The sequence below is a fragment of the Pseudopipra pipra genome, chromosome 4, assembly GCF_036250125.1.
Source record: "Pseudopipra pipra isolate bDixPip1 chromosome 4, bDixPip1.hap1, whole genome shotgun sequence".
In the NCBI taxonomy this organism is placed as follows: domain Eukaryota; kingdom Metazoa; phylum Chordata; class Aves; order Passeriformes; family Pipridae; genus Pseudopipra; species Pseudopipra pipra.
In genome coordinates this window covers 42,237,317-42,251,334 of record NC_087552.1, presented here as the reverse complement: position 1 = coordinate 42,251,334, position 14,018 = coordinate 42,237,317, and the positions used below count along the sequence as shown (strand labels likewise).

At 36.4% G+C, this 14,018-nt stretch overlaps 1 protein-coding gene across 41 annotated transcripts in view; it reads right to left on the bottom strand.

Moving 5' to 3' along the window:
- Positions 1-14,018, bottom strand: part of TENM3 (teneurin transmembrane protein 3) — a 1,314,794-nt gene that overhangs the window by 85,850 nt on the left and 1,214,926 nt on the right. For all 41 annotated transcript variants that reach the window (XM_064652558.1, XM_064652559.1, XM_064652557.1 and 38 more), the window contains 2 exons: positions 11,076-11,198; positions 6,282-6,496 (listed from right to left, as the gene is read on the bottom strand). In XM_064652558.1, coding sequence (XP_064508628.1) covers positions 6,282-6,496; positions 11,076-11,198 — 338 coding nt within the window. The remainder of the gene's footprint in view (positions 1-6,281; positions 6,497-11,075; positions 11,199-14,018) is intronic.

The following is a 14,018-nucleotide window of genomic DNA, read 5'->3' as shown; positions in this document are numbered from 1 at the left end:
CGGGAGCTGAAACCAAACCTTGCTTCTTTCTTTGCCCCTTGCGAAGCATTCAAACAAAATTACCAACTAGTTCTCATGCTTATCAGAGTGGCTTTTTCAGTGAAAAGTGGCCAATAAACCTATTACATACACTGGGGGAAGAAAACATTAGTTGAAATGAGTCTTCAGTCATGACTGCCACCTGAATTACAGGTGAGACCTAACTTTCCAACTCTGTTATATGCATATGGGTTAATAATAATATCCAACACTAATAATCTACTTTTCTTCATTTAGTTTCAGATGAAGGATTAAACTGCTCAATCCCCCTTTTGCACAGTGTGGAATTGTGGAGGAAGGAAAGCAAGAGCTTTACTTTGCACTGCAGAAGCTCAAAAGAGGAGATGGAAAGCAGAAAACATTGCAACTGTTGAAAATGACAAACTGACAAAAAACCATGGTACCTCCAGTCAATGGACAGCACATACTGCATTTTTAACAATCATCAGTGGGGCTTTGAAAAATGTAGTGGCATCTCAGCTGATACAACAAGCAAACTCACAAGGTTTGATGCATGTTAACCTTAACTATGGCTAATGGGACCTGGAGGGATAAAACTGCTCCAGGCCCTACATTTATTTACACTATCTAGAGTCTGTTCTCATGGCTTGAAAGTTGTCCTCTGCCTCTTTTGCATGTAAAGATCAATATGTATAGAGCAAAATTAAACAGGTAGGAAAATTAAAGATCATTCTTGCTTGTGGTAAAGGGTGTCTGCTTTTCCTGCCAAGACTGTTCAAAGTTTCCCTTTTACTGTGACACATGTTTATTGTATGAAGTGAACTGTAACACATAAACCTTCAATCTTCCCACGTGTTGGAGATCTTTCTCAAATGGAATTACATCCAGGGCCTATTAAAGTAAAGGCCAGCATATGAAACCACTGATTCAGCTGAGCTGGGATAAGATCAGTTCCCAGGACCAGATAATCAGTGATTTTACACCCTGACTTGTGACCTTCAGAAACTGTTCCCAGGACAAAGGAAAATATGACAGTCTTTGTCCTGGAACAAGGGTTTAAGTGCTTATGATCCCTTATTGAAATTGCAGGCCAAAATTCACTGCTATTCTAAGACTATTCCTCCCTAGCATGTGAAGGAAATGCATTGTTAATACGCCTCCATCAACACCTGAGACACTTTCCCAGCTATGTCTGAATGAGCAGAATAGAATATAATGTGATTAGGATGCAGTATCTCAGTAGCTTTGTATGTGCTGCATCGCATGAAAATGAATGCGATCGTTTTGGGAGAGCAACAATTATTCACAACCATTCAACATTCTCATTTGTCAGAGAATTAAATATTTATCTTATTTTGTGTGAGAGAGAAAAACAATTTTATTTTTTTAAACTCTCTCCTGACTCAAGAGCACTTCTCTCTGGTGGTTCTCACTAATATTTTAAAAAAGGGAAAGCTTGGGGAGCTCTGAGTTTTAACAAGTCAATTATAGACATTAAGAGCGACTTTGCCATTTGTATATGGCAGGAGATCACTTTTGTAGAAGGACAATTTCAGACCAAAACTGTATTTTTGATACAGAAACAAGTGGTTACACTACTAGATTGACCACTAATGGCTGGCTGACAAGCACAGTACAATTAATGATTTCATATTTGTAATGTAATAAGGACATATGCTGTTACCATAACACCATTTTAGACTACATTTCACAAGTCATACAGAAAGGAATTTACTGTTCATTCTGTCTCCCAGCAAAAAACCAATAATGGATCTTAACTCTTTTAATATTTTTATATTTAGGATATGATAACAAAAACAGACTGGAAAAAACAATTATCTTCGCAAGCAAAACCACGCCAATCTAATTTTCCTCCTACTAGAATAAATTAATTACCTTTATATTGAGCCTAAAGGTACTGATTTGCCCTACCATTCATACGGTTTTGTTTTAAACCAAAATCCCTTTTTTATTCTTAAAAGTCTCTTTAAATAAACATATTGATTCTCTGGCTGCAATGGAACTGACATTTTTAGAAAGTGTCACAAAGACTTTCAGGCTTGCATTGATTGGGTTTTGAATGGACAGCCACCGTCAATTATTTCTAGTTGATTTATTTATGATTCCCCAGAAAGAGAGAACTATGCATCTCAGATCAGTCTGTGACACACACATAGTAGCTGTGCTTGAGACTAATTTTGGCACCTAAAGAAAATACAGCAAGGCAACCAAAAATTCTTTCCTGATTACAATACATCAAACCACTTCCTATATGCTGCATCCCTATTATTTTGTATTGTGGGACAGAACAAGAGTTAAATTTGCTGCATTCTCTTATTACTTAATAATAAAGTGCTAAGCAACTGATAGGAATGTTTTATATACAATTCATCCTGTTCCAAGACAAGAGTGTAAACTAAGATTTCTTGAGATCTCTCCCAGTCTCATTTCTATCATACTTTTACTATGTCCCTTGCACTGGTAGGATAACTGTCATCAGAGGTTGCACAGTTATGGACAGGTATTGACTCCAGTTTCTTCTTACTCACTGTCAGGTTTTAACGGGGTACAAAAAAGAGTTGGATAAACAGGCAAAGGGTACAGGAGAGAAGTGGAGAACAAGATGGTAAATGTAACAAGCAAGTTTCTTATTACAGTCAAAGGTAACAATGGAGAGAAGGCAGACATTGGTAGAAACATCAAAGCAGAAAGGAAGGAGCTAAAGAAGATTGTGGTATGTGGTTATGCATGTTGGGTATCACGGGCAAATTAGCAAAGATATTGGAGGGGGACAGGTGATAAGGCAATTTTACAAATGCTAGCAGAGTGCAGGTAATAATGAGTTTTTTATTATTTAACAAAAGATCTGAAAATTCAAATACTGATGTTTGAGAGACAAGCAGCAGTTGCCACTTTGCATAAATTTTGTTATTAGCACTTGTCACTCTGTGACTAGGAGATAAGCACAGATAGCATTCAAGAGATGCAGACATGAAGTGATGTATATGGGTAAGATCCTACTTTTCAAAGTCCACATGAAACAACCCTAGCTTTACACATCTACGTGGGCCCTGAGCCAATTTTTATCATTTTGAGATGAGATCTTGGACCTATGGTAGACAGATTACAGAAATATCAGTTCTGTGATTAAAAAAAAAAAAGAAAGCACACCTCAAAAAGGCTGCCTTAAAGCTGGAGAAAGTTCAGAAAAGGCCAAGGATGACCAAAGGATTGAAGCACCTTTAATAAAATTTATGAGAAAGCAGTCTGGAAAAAATACAACTTATGACACTAGTGATCTATAAAAAAAGGGTGGCATGGAGAAGAAATATGTGAGAAACTCTCCACTGCCTCTTCCAAAACACTAGCAACAGTGAGAGAAACAAAAACTACCAGGAGGCTGTCTTAAAACAAACTTAAGAGTACAGTGTGAGGTGTATAGTTAAGCCTTGCTGCAAATGTCACAGATACTAAAAGCTTCCATAGGTTCAAAGGTGACTACACAAACTCACTGAAAAAAATAAACTATCTAAGGCTGTAAAATACAAAGACAGCATCTTTGACTCAGCAAAGTCCTTCAGCCTTAAAACTCTGGGGGTCAAAAGCATATTGTGGGAAGAAAAACTACAGTACTGTCATGCTGCTATATTAATCTCTACATATGACCACCATCACAGACAGAAGGCAGGGTTAGACAGGCCTTTGATCAAACTCAGCATAGACATTCATGTGTTTTTGTACTATGTTCCTACGACATTTGGAACCATATGAGTAAGCTGCCTTGCCTGATGGAAGGATGCAGGGAAGCCCAACATCAGTTGTTAGTCTGACCCTGCTAGCTATGCCTGGTTTGCAGTTAGGAACTTTTGTCAGTACAAGCCATAAGGGTTAAGGGAAATAAGAAAGCAATAAATCGATTTATGCTTGCCGTCCCCTCAGTTTTCTGTTTCATTAGATGTCTTTTTGCCTAAATACATGATTTCGTTCATGTAAGCTACTTTGATATAAATACTTATTTTACCAATGCAACTTGTGTCTTCATCAGACACAAGTCCTGTGTTATCCCTTTGTTGGAGAAAGGCCTAAACTGCTGAGAGATATTTTACTCCATTTTTTTGCCCCACAAGCAGGAGCACAGTCACCAAAAAAACATAACCTTTCACTGAAACTGCCTTTTTAGGAGATTACATACGTGCTTTATCTCAGGTACTTAAGTAGACATCACTGGGTTCAAGGTCATATAAACATTCTGATAAACTTGCACCCTTGGGAATCTTCAGCAGCCCTGTAAGTTCACTAGGGCACTGATAAGTAAGCATGTCTAATTTTTCAATGTATCAAGTGTCAGTCAATGGTTTGTAAAAAATACTGTAATTATATACCAGGCAAAAATAGGACAAGAGAGCTTGACCTATATCCTGAGAACAATATATCCAAAATGTCACAGAAACTACAGAAAATACAGTAGCAGAATTTGCCTATGATTCTTTTTGTTGTATCATACTTAAACGTTAATAAGAACCAGTAATCTGCGTAACACAAGTGATGGTAAACAGATTTAGTAGTCTCCCTTTCTGTGTTTTTGGATAAAGGACACTTCTATTTAATTTTCACCCTTTTAAGAGCATAAGGAATCAAGTAAGGATCTTTTTTTTATAGACCTGCCTACTTGCATGACTTCTCATATAAATGCACAATCCAGATCAGCTTCTTCAGTTTTATTCATTCTTGCCACACATGTATTCCCCTAACTCCTGTTATTATTTTTATCATTGAGATGGCATTTGTATTCCAAACCCCTATTTCCAATGGCTGATAACTTTCTGAATCAATTTTCTTTACACTAGACTTTCTTATGCTTGTTGTCTGCCTGAGGGTAGGTGTTCATACGTGAAGGTCTGAAGAAAATCCACTTAATCATTTTTATGAGGATCAAATTTTTAAGTAAACGTAACTGTACTTTCTGCATTCAGTGAAGTGTTTGTAATTTAATGGAAACTAAACTAAAAAATAAAGTTAATGTAACATTCTGTGATTTTAGCTGCGTTGCTGATCCTTCCTCTGTGGTTTGATACTGTTAAATAAGTGTAATAATTACATATATTTCTATGTTCTGCATCTTTTAAAAAATATGCTTGAAGAAAAAAACAAAGTAAATTTAAATAGCACAGTAGCATGAAAACCAAAATTAAAAAAAATATGGGATTGCATTAAAATATATTAATTTTGCAGTTATGGATCTGCTGTTGCAACTGTGTATCAGGCATAATCAGTCAAGCTTTGATCCAATTATACCACTAGGTTGCTATACTTAGATTTGTGTCCAGGGCAAATCCATACACTTAAAATATAAATCAGTAAGATGTTGCTCCAAATGGAATAGAAGAGCATGAGCTGAAATACCTTTTCAGGTGGAAAAACGGATCAGAGACAGGACTTGGATAAATATTGCACTGAAAGAAATCTAAGCTTGGAGGGTCTTAAATCTTTAAAATAAAATATGAATAGAATTGATTCTAAAGTACCATCTCAGGCAATGATTCTCCCTTTCTCCTGCCAATCCAGAAGACTGTTCATTCTTTTACACTTTAACTTTTCTCTAACTATGGATAAAGAGTGTTTCTTTGTTAGTAGGCAAAGGTGTGGCCACATGCAATAAAAAGTGCCATTAAAAACCTCTGAGGGGTGGAACAGAATAAATCCTCTGGGGCACTTAAGAACAAAGTTTCAAGACACCATATGCCTAGTGAAGACTGTCACTTTTACAACCCTAGTTCACTGTATCTTTGTAGACACATATTACATATTTTGTCTTTTATGTATTTATTTAGTGAGACACCAAGCTGTAAATACTGTAGTATTTGCTTGTCTTCTTGTTTGGAAATTTCACTAATGTGCTGTTTCTCAAGCACTCTCAACCACGTGTGTGGCCATAGATGCTATATTAGTTTGCTTAGGTTTTTAAAGATATGTCTATGTACTACAGAAGGAAAAATGTACCCATAAACTGTGCATAAAACGACTCTGTATCTGAAGCATCATTATTGATTAGGCATTAGAACAGCTCATAAATAAGAATGCCCTCCACCCCCATCTTGGATCCCAACACTTAGAGTATTGTAAATGTTCTGGACATCACATGAGATCAATAAAGTATAAAAAGTAAAAATATAATCATGAAAATGGAAAAGTACGTAATCGAGAGAGAGGAAAAATATATAAAAGATAAAAGCTCACAGTTTTCAATAATGTGTCCTATTTTTAAAGCAAGCAGTTCTCACCTGAGTGTGTGAAGGTGGTAAGCCTTTTCGACCATATACTCCAATCAATGCATCTTTCTGAAGGGATATATTGAATTTTAGGAATTGTGGCTGATCAATGAAGAGTTGTGATCTCCAAAAAATTCCAGGGGGAACTTCTTGTATTGCTCTTCGGCCTATATCAAGTTCTCCAGAATCTATAGTGTTGTTTTCTTGTGCAAATCCCCCTAATTTTCCTGACAGATTAGAATAATAAGGAGATAAAAAATTAGTGTTCCTTTCTGGCTTTCAATCATTCTTCATACAAACCTTCAAATCACCTCAGAAAAAATGTTACCTGACAATGTCTCTCAATATAAGATCCCAGGAATTCTTTGATTTGGAATAAACAGGCAAAGATACCACAAATACCTACCAATTAAAAATGCTGTAGCATCCCTAAGGGTGAGCATTACGGGGACAGTTTAGGATCTACATTAAACTATTCTTTTTTTTTTTTTCCCCAGGCATTTTAACAGGAGTTTTCCAGAATAAAGTCTCGCACTAAAAAAAATTAAGATAAAGGGAAATGCAGCATACAGATTTTAAGAATAATAGATACATAAACATAAGCAGTCAAGAGAACTAATATACAATGTTTACCATATTAAATATCAGAGCATTTATACAACGCTACAAAATTGACAGCTCTACTTCCCTATTTTTTGTTTTGTGCTCCCCCTCACAAAAGGCAATGTTTCTTGCTCCATTGCACCTATGTTCTTATGCCATAATGCCTACATTCTCTGCACTCCCTAGCCTTAGTCTCAGGCTTGTTATCATCTCCTTATCCACCTCCATATCCTTACTGTTTCCTGAACAATTTGTATACTAGCATGTCAATGGCTGGTACTTTCACTACTTTTTATATTATGAATATGCATTTATCTTGCAGTCCAATCACTATGAGTAAGAACATAGCACTGAATGCATTAATGATTTTTCTCTATAAAGCATTTGTGCAACTATCAGTTAGGCTTAGGAGGTCAGGGATGATGGCTTGAAAATGCCCACAACAAGCAAAGAAGATGCCAACATGCAAAAGACACATGGTGTCAAATGCTAACACTGAAAAACTGGACTACTGGTTGTGGCATTGAAGAAGAGGGAAAATGAGTCATGAACTTTAGATATCCCCAACAAACTTTTTGTTCAAGTAGCTAGGTCCAAGAAACAGTAAAAAAAATTGTGGTGGTAGTTGTTAAAGTGTCTTCTATTTGCCAGATTTGTAGGAAACAGAATTACTATGAATGACGCACTTAATAAGTGTTTTGCACAAACCGTCACCACCCAGCTTTAAAATGTGGGATAGTTTAGGGGAGTTTGCAGCAAGACTCTTTGAGGCCAAAAAGTCAGGTCTGATGTTCACGCACTAACTCCAAGCTGTGGAGTTGGACATAGGCAGTCTTGGAAGTTTGTGCCAGGGTCAAAGCCTACTTCAACATGATGAAATCAATGCTGTCAGATACTGACTAAGACGCAAAGATGGGTGTAAGAACTTGCTTACCAATATATGTCAACTCTGGAGTAAGTAATGACATATTTAAGCAGCTGGCACATCAAGGTGAGGCTTGAGTGAAGAAATATAAAGAAAAATAGGACTGCAGTTATAGTCTTAGAGTTTGCTGTGTTTTTACCAATTTACATTTTTTTTCAGCAGCTAGCCTATTACAAAAATTGAACTAAATCCATCTGAATGTGATGCTGACTTGTTTGCACATAAGTGTTCTGAAGAACTGACAATACTGCCCTGTCTTCTATGTTCAAATTCTACATTATTCATCATTTGATGGAACAAACTGACACAACCTTTTTGCAAACATTTAGACTGTAAAAAAAAGAGATTAAAATCTGAAATGCCAGGTGAGGTCACAGATTGATCCTCACCACTTTTTGTGCATCCAAAATGAACTGCAACTGCTGTTGAATTAAACAGGTACAGAAGCACTGCTGAGAGGCCTTAAGTGGGGGCTTGTATTATTATCATCAGAGCTGTGTCACAACGCATTGCAGTCACTGAAAATGTCTCACTGCATTGTCACACTGATCAGAGTTCTGCTGAGAAGAGTCAGTGAAATATCCGACCTTGCAGAAACCATTTTTTTACACTTTAAAGGATGAGTCTGATGCTTTTCTAACTTTGGACTTAACCTTTCATAATATTCATATGTTATTCTAGAAGATGGATCTGTACTCACTATTTCAGTTTATTTAAGCATTTGTTTTTTACCCTCTTCCTTCAAATTTAAGCATATTGTATTGTATAAATTCACACACTGATGACTCGTAATCACTAAACAATAAACACTTGTTTGCAGTATTGATCTGCTGCTTCCCCTATTTCTACATTTCACATGAAAAACAACTGACTTGTACTACTGAAAACATGAACTGGAGAGCTTAGGCAGTTGGAGTTTATCAAACGTTTTGACCAACTTGCCAGGAATGCCGATTATTGGGGTTCAAAACTTAGCAGACAATATTCCTAAGGACTCCCATTTTCTTCACCAAAAAAGAGGTAGTTTTACCCTGTAGCCACATGCCCCTTTAGCACCCCACCACCTCTCTCAAAATAGTCGCTGTCTGTTTGCACTCTCAGGGTTAGGGCACTAATTATTCTTTGTTCCCTGTTGTATCTCAGTGAGCATAAGAAAGATCCTTGCAGTGTCATCATCATATTTTCACTGTCTAAACAGTAAGAGTTCTTACGCACAGCTTTAATTCAAAACATGAAATATCATGTTCATTCACATTTACTGTGAGGGTGGTTGGAATTTCTCAAGTCTAAATCAGAATATCAGGATATTACCAGGGCACTAAAAAGGGGTGGTACCAGAAGTTGTTCAGCTGTCAAAGTATTCAAATCAAGGCTTCACTGATTTGTCCTTACAGTTTTCAGTAACTGGTATGATAGCATGGGGCCCCTGCTCCTTAAATTTCACATCTAGTCATCACACTTTCCTGTCTGCCTAACCAGTCCTTCTTTTGTGGTTTAAAATGTGTATTCTCTGGTCTATCTGTTGTTTAGTATTGATGTATGCTGATAAATGACCACTTAACATATTCTGCAGAGGACAGCATTTTAACAGTGGATAGAACTAACCCTGTTCTCTTGCAAAGTATTTAGGGACATAAGGAAGGAAAAATGGGATTTGATATACTTATTATTTCCTTTTATTTTGGAGGCAGTGTATAACTGGTTTTAGTTCACAAAAAAATTTAAAAATTATCAAGGGAAAAAGAACAATTAGTATTTATAAAATATTTAAAAAAATCAATATATTTTATTATATATACTGGCTATGGAGGGCAGAAGACAACAGGATGATGAGCTGTCACTGCAGCATCAGTATTCATTAACCATTAAGTAGCTTTTTGCTATTCATTCAAAACAAGAACACAGAAAGAGATAAGGACTATCTAACTTCAAGAAAAAATAGCAGGATAAAGAAACAAAAGAAGAAAAAGTCCTGCTGGAGAAGTTTCATAGGCTCACGAAGATGAAAAAAAGAGTGAACTGAGCAGTATCTTTTCTATAACTTGGAGCTGTGATAACTTGAAATATTTTCAAGATGTCAACTGCAGGCAGAGGCTTCCTCCTTCTCAGTGGTAAGGTCAGCTGTACCTTGTGAATGGGAAAATGGATTTTTGTGTAATGAAGCAAACACTGCATTCATCAACCATTTAAATCAAGTTTTCCATTCAAAACCTATTGATTTTGAAGCCTCTGTTAGCCAGAAGTGCACAAGCTCTTAAATGTTTTGAGAATCTTAAAGGGCAACATGGAAAAAGGTCGATAAAAAATAATCCCTTTATGTGGTTTGTATTTTAAAAGCTCCTACAACAAAATTAAGAAAGTTTTTTTTCTTACTTTATAAATTGGTTGGATGATTCAGACTCAACATTACATGCTAGAGACTTTGAGAAAACAAATGAACATATTATACCTGACCTATTAAATTTCAGAGAGAAATTAAAAAAAAAAAAAAAAAAGAGAAGAAAACATCATCTTCCGTAGAGAAAAATCCAAGCTATTCCATAGTGAGGACATCATGCCATATGTAGCTCCTTGATCATGAGTTGCCTTCTAAACACAGCTAAGAGAGAAGCTTTGAAAATATGCAAAATCTTCCTGAAGTGCCTTTTCTGGAGTAAACTCTTCAGAAAAAGAGATTATGACAGGGCATGGGGGTAACACACACAAACATACTGTTTTGCCTGAAAACTATACCGAGCTTGTTGGAACTCCCAAAGATTGAATCTTGGTATCAGGTCCCCCTTATGAAACAGTGTGACCTGTCACCTTGAGCTCCCTGGCTTTGTTGTGGCCCTTTCTACAACACAAGACCCCAGTCCTGCTGGCCTCTAAGGCAGGATGGTCCAAGCCAGGCTCAGCATCATGCCGCTATCTCTGAGGACCCCACAACAACCACTGTGTTATCAAATATTTTAGAGTAAGCAGAAGTTCTGCTTCTCTGGATATGATGAGAGCTTTTCTATCCTCATCAAATATGACATGTAAATTCCTGTGAGAAATTTTGGTTGACAGCTAGCTTTCCTAGTAAGATCAACATTATTGCTCAGGATCCATGACCCCCTTCACGTGCTAGGTAGGAGAAACTTGCGCTCCTGTTTATTGATTTAAAATTACTATTACTTACAAATGAAATATACAGAGTTTTGGAGGCAAATTGTTAAAGTCTGGTGAAATAAGTAAGACATAAAGGAAGGAAATATTCCGAAAGAAGGAAAAAGATTGGTGCCTGTTTCACTTACCATTTTCTCCAGCAGGTACTGTTACAGGATGTGTTGGCACAGTATCAGGATTCACTTTTCCATTCTCAAATGTATCATTTTCAGTTTGCTGCAACTGCCAGTTGAGGCCAAATAGATGCATTGCTGGTGGTAGAGGATACAGGTTATTTGATACTTTTAACCATGATGACAAATAGCACAAATAATGACTTTTCATGCTTTGCACTGGAATATCAACTCATACATTAAAAAATTAAATTACATGAACAAGCATTTGCAGACTAATAGTTCAACTTAGCAGTGGCACTAAGCAATTACTACCACTGTCCTTTAATGATACAGTGCTTTCGGTGAACGCAGTTGACAGAAAGCTCACCAGCCTCATTTTGAGCCTTTTACCGGTCCCAAATCAATGTTCAAAAGGATAGGCAGTAATTATGTTCTTTTCTCTTTTTTCATTTTTGATCATTCTGAAGAGACAAATCATTTAAATGAGCTCCTAAATGACCTACTAAAATAAATTATTTCCCCAGCAGACAGAACCGTCCTGGTTAGCTAGAAAGGAAAAAGAAGAAATGCAGGAAAAAAGGAAGGAAGGTGCTGTGGGTGTTGAAGGGCTTACCTAAACATGAACACTTCATGCTGTCAACAACACCCTGCACAACCTCCAGTTACATGCCCATTCCTCACATTAGTCTACAGAACAAGGCCAAGACCATGAGCAGAGCCAGACACTGGGGCACTTTGCTCTGATAATGATAAGCTAAGTTCCTGAACTACTTAATACCACACAACCACATTTATTAGAAAAGGTGAGATCATGTTAAAAAGTTTAGCTAAGTTAATTAGGAAAGACAGAGTCAACTTGCCATGGTGTTAGGGGGAATTTTAGGGACCTTGATATCAGCAGGGATTAAGGAATGAACCCCACATCTAAACTTTTAGAGCAAAAATATGAAAAAACAAATCACTTGAATGCTATATTGTGATACACATAACATATGCAATTTTCTGCTATCTGTGGATTATTTAATTCTCTTCCAATGTCTCTATAATACCACCAAAATATATTTTGTTGTAATTATTTTGCATTTGGTATAACGAGTTTGCTCATTCCATTACAGCAGTTCTTTCAGTGCTAACAGGGAATAAAAATACACTGGAAAAAAATCTCTAATCATGTATTTTAACTATTAGTGCAAAATATAAGGAAGATAATTCACTGTACTTCGTTGCTTCTTCTCCTTCTGTCTCTGAAGCAGATCACTGCTACAGTAAATGTTATTAATTTCTTCTATCCAAATGACAAAAGATTCTTCTTCCCTTTTGGTTTCATCTCTGATCTTCTGATCTCTCTGTATTGACCATGGCAACTCTTACTTAAGATGAACAGGCATTAGTGGAAGTTTCATCAGGCAGACAGCAAAAACTGCAGAATTAAGATCCTGTCTGCTGGGTCTTTGCCTTAAACCCTCCCCCTTACCTTGAACAAAACAAAAAACCAGAATGCAACTAAAGACCTATTACTGAATACTTCAGAGACTGAAATCCGCACTACAGATGACATATTCTCTTTGTTCTGAGACTCTGACTCTACTATTACTCTTCCTTCTCAGACCTTAAATTGCCTGTCAAAGCCTGATAATGTAGAATGTTCCCTGACCCTAAAAACTTCTTTTTTTTTCCCTCTCATCTTTTTTTAAGACATAAATCTGACTGTCACCATTTCTGGCACATCACTAGAATTAGCCATTTTTATTTTGACCCTACCTCAGCTGAAATCTTTATTTATGAATCATCTAATCTTTATTTAAGAATAATTTAATGATTATATTTGTTTTAATATATTTCAACAAAATCTCTAGGGTCAAACTCTACTATCTGTTACGCTAGTTCGTTTTCCTTGCAGCAATTAAAGTCCACAAATAGCTAAGTATTTCATGATTTAAACCCAGTACATTTCTTATTTTCAGTCTGGAGGTCTAAATCACCTCTCTTAATTATGTTGTCTTCTAACTCTTTTTATTAATTCTTCAGAAGGAAGAAAAAGAAAGTGACATTAATTTTGTAACTTTAGAAGTGCATCCCTTCCGAACACATGAGCTTAGAATGTCATTAACATCTGCTGGTACTATGTACATGCCCTGTGCCTCTTCACGGTCCACTGGAAGATCAGAAGGGGAAGCTCCGAAATGACCTTTCAGCCATTCCCTCATAATTCAAAACAGCTGGAATTCGAAGTCTTCAAAGGCAAGGACTGTGGGATCTATATTGATTATATCTCACAGAACCATAGCTACTACAAGGTAAGTGACAATTACCTTTTCTTTGTGTTTTTACTGATGTGAGTCTTTCTGTAGTTTACTGTCAAACATAGTATTAGCTGTGTCCCTCAAAAATACTATTCCTCTCTCAACTTCGACAATGAACTAGCAAAAAGTTCAATAAACAATGTTTAATAAAAATGAACAGATGGATATATGTAGCTGTTTCACAGATTGTGAATAGAGGAATGTTTTCTAAGCAGACAAAAAATATTGCTAGAATGACATCCTAAAACTTACAGTGTGTACTACTACACTAAATAATTCAACTATTTAATCTCAGTGAGATAGGGTTATGGCATTTAGAGAATTCTCCTTTCAGTACAAATATATGAGAAAAACATGAAAGAAACAGGCTTGTTGATAAAGTATCAAAATACAACACAGAATTTCTTTAGACATGGGGAACTTTAAGAACACGGGTAAATTGACTGATTAAGACAAATTCAGGCACTATTTTGTCAATCAGAATTGGTCTCTTCTTAGCCAGTCATCAATATAAAAGCAAACTTTAAGTCCTTATCAGTTTTATAAGGACAGCAAGGCCCCTGATAAAAATTCTTGATGTCACCATGAATCTGATAAGCAGCACTTGGTACTGGTATCGCAGCAGGGTGTCTGAGACTTTCAAGTCAAATGG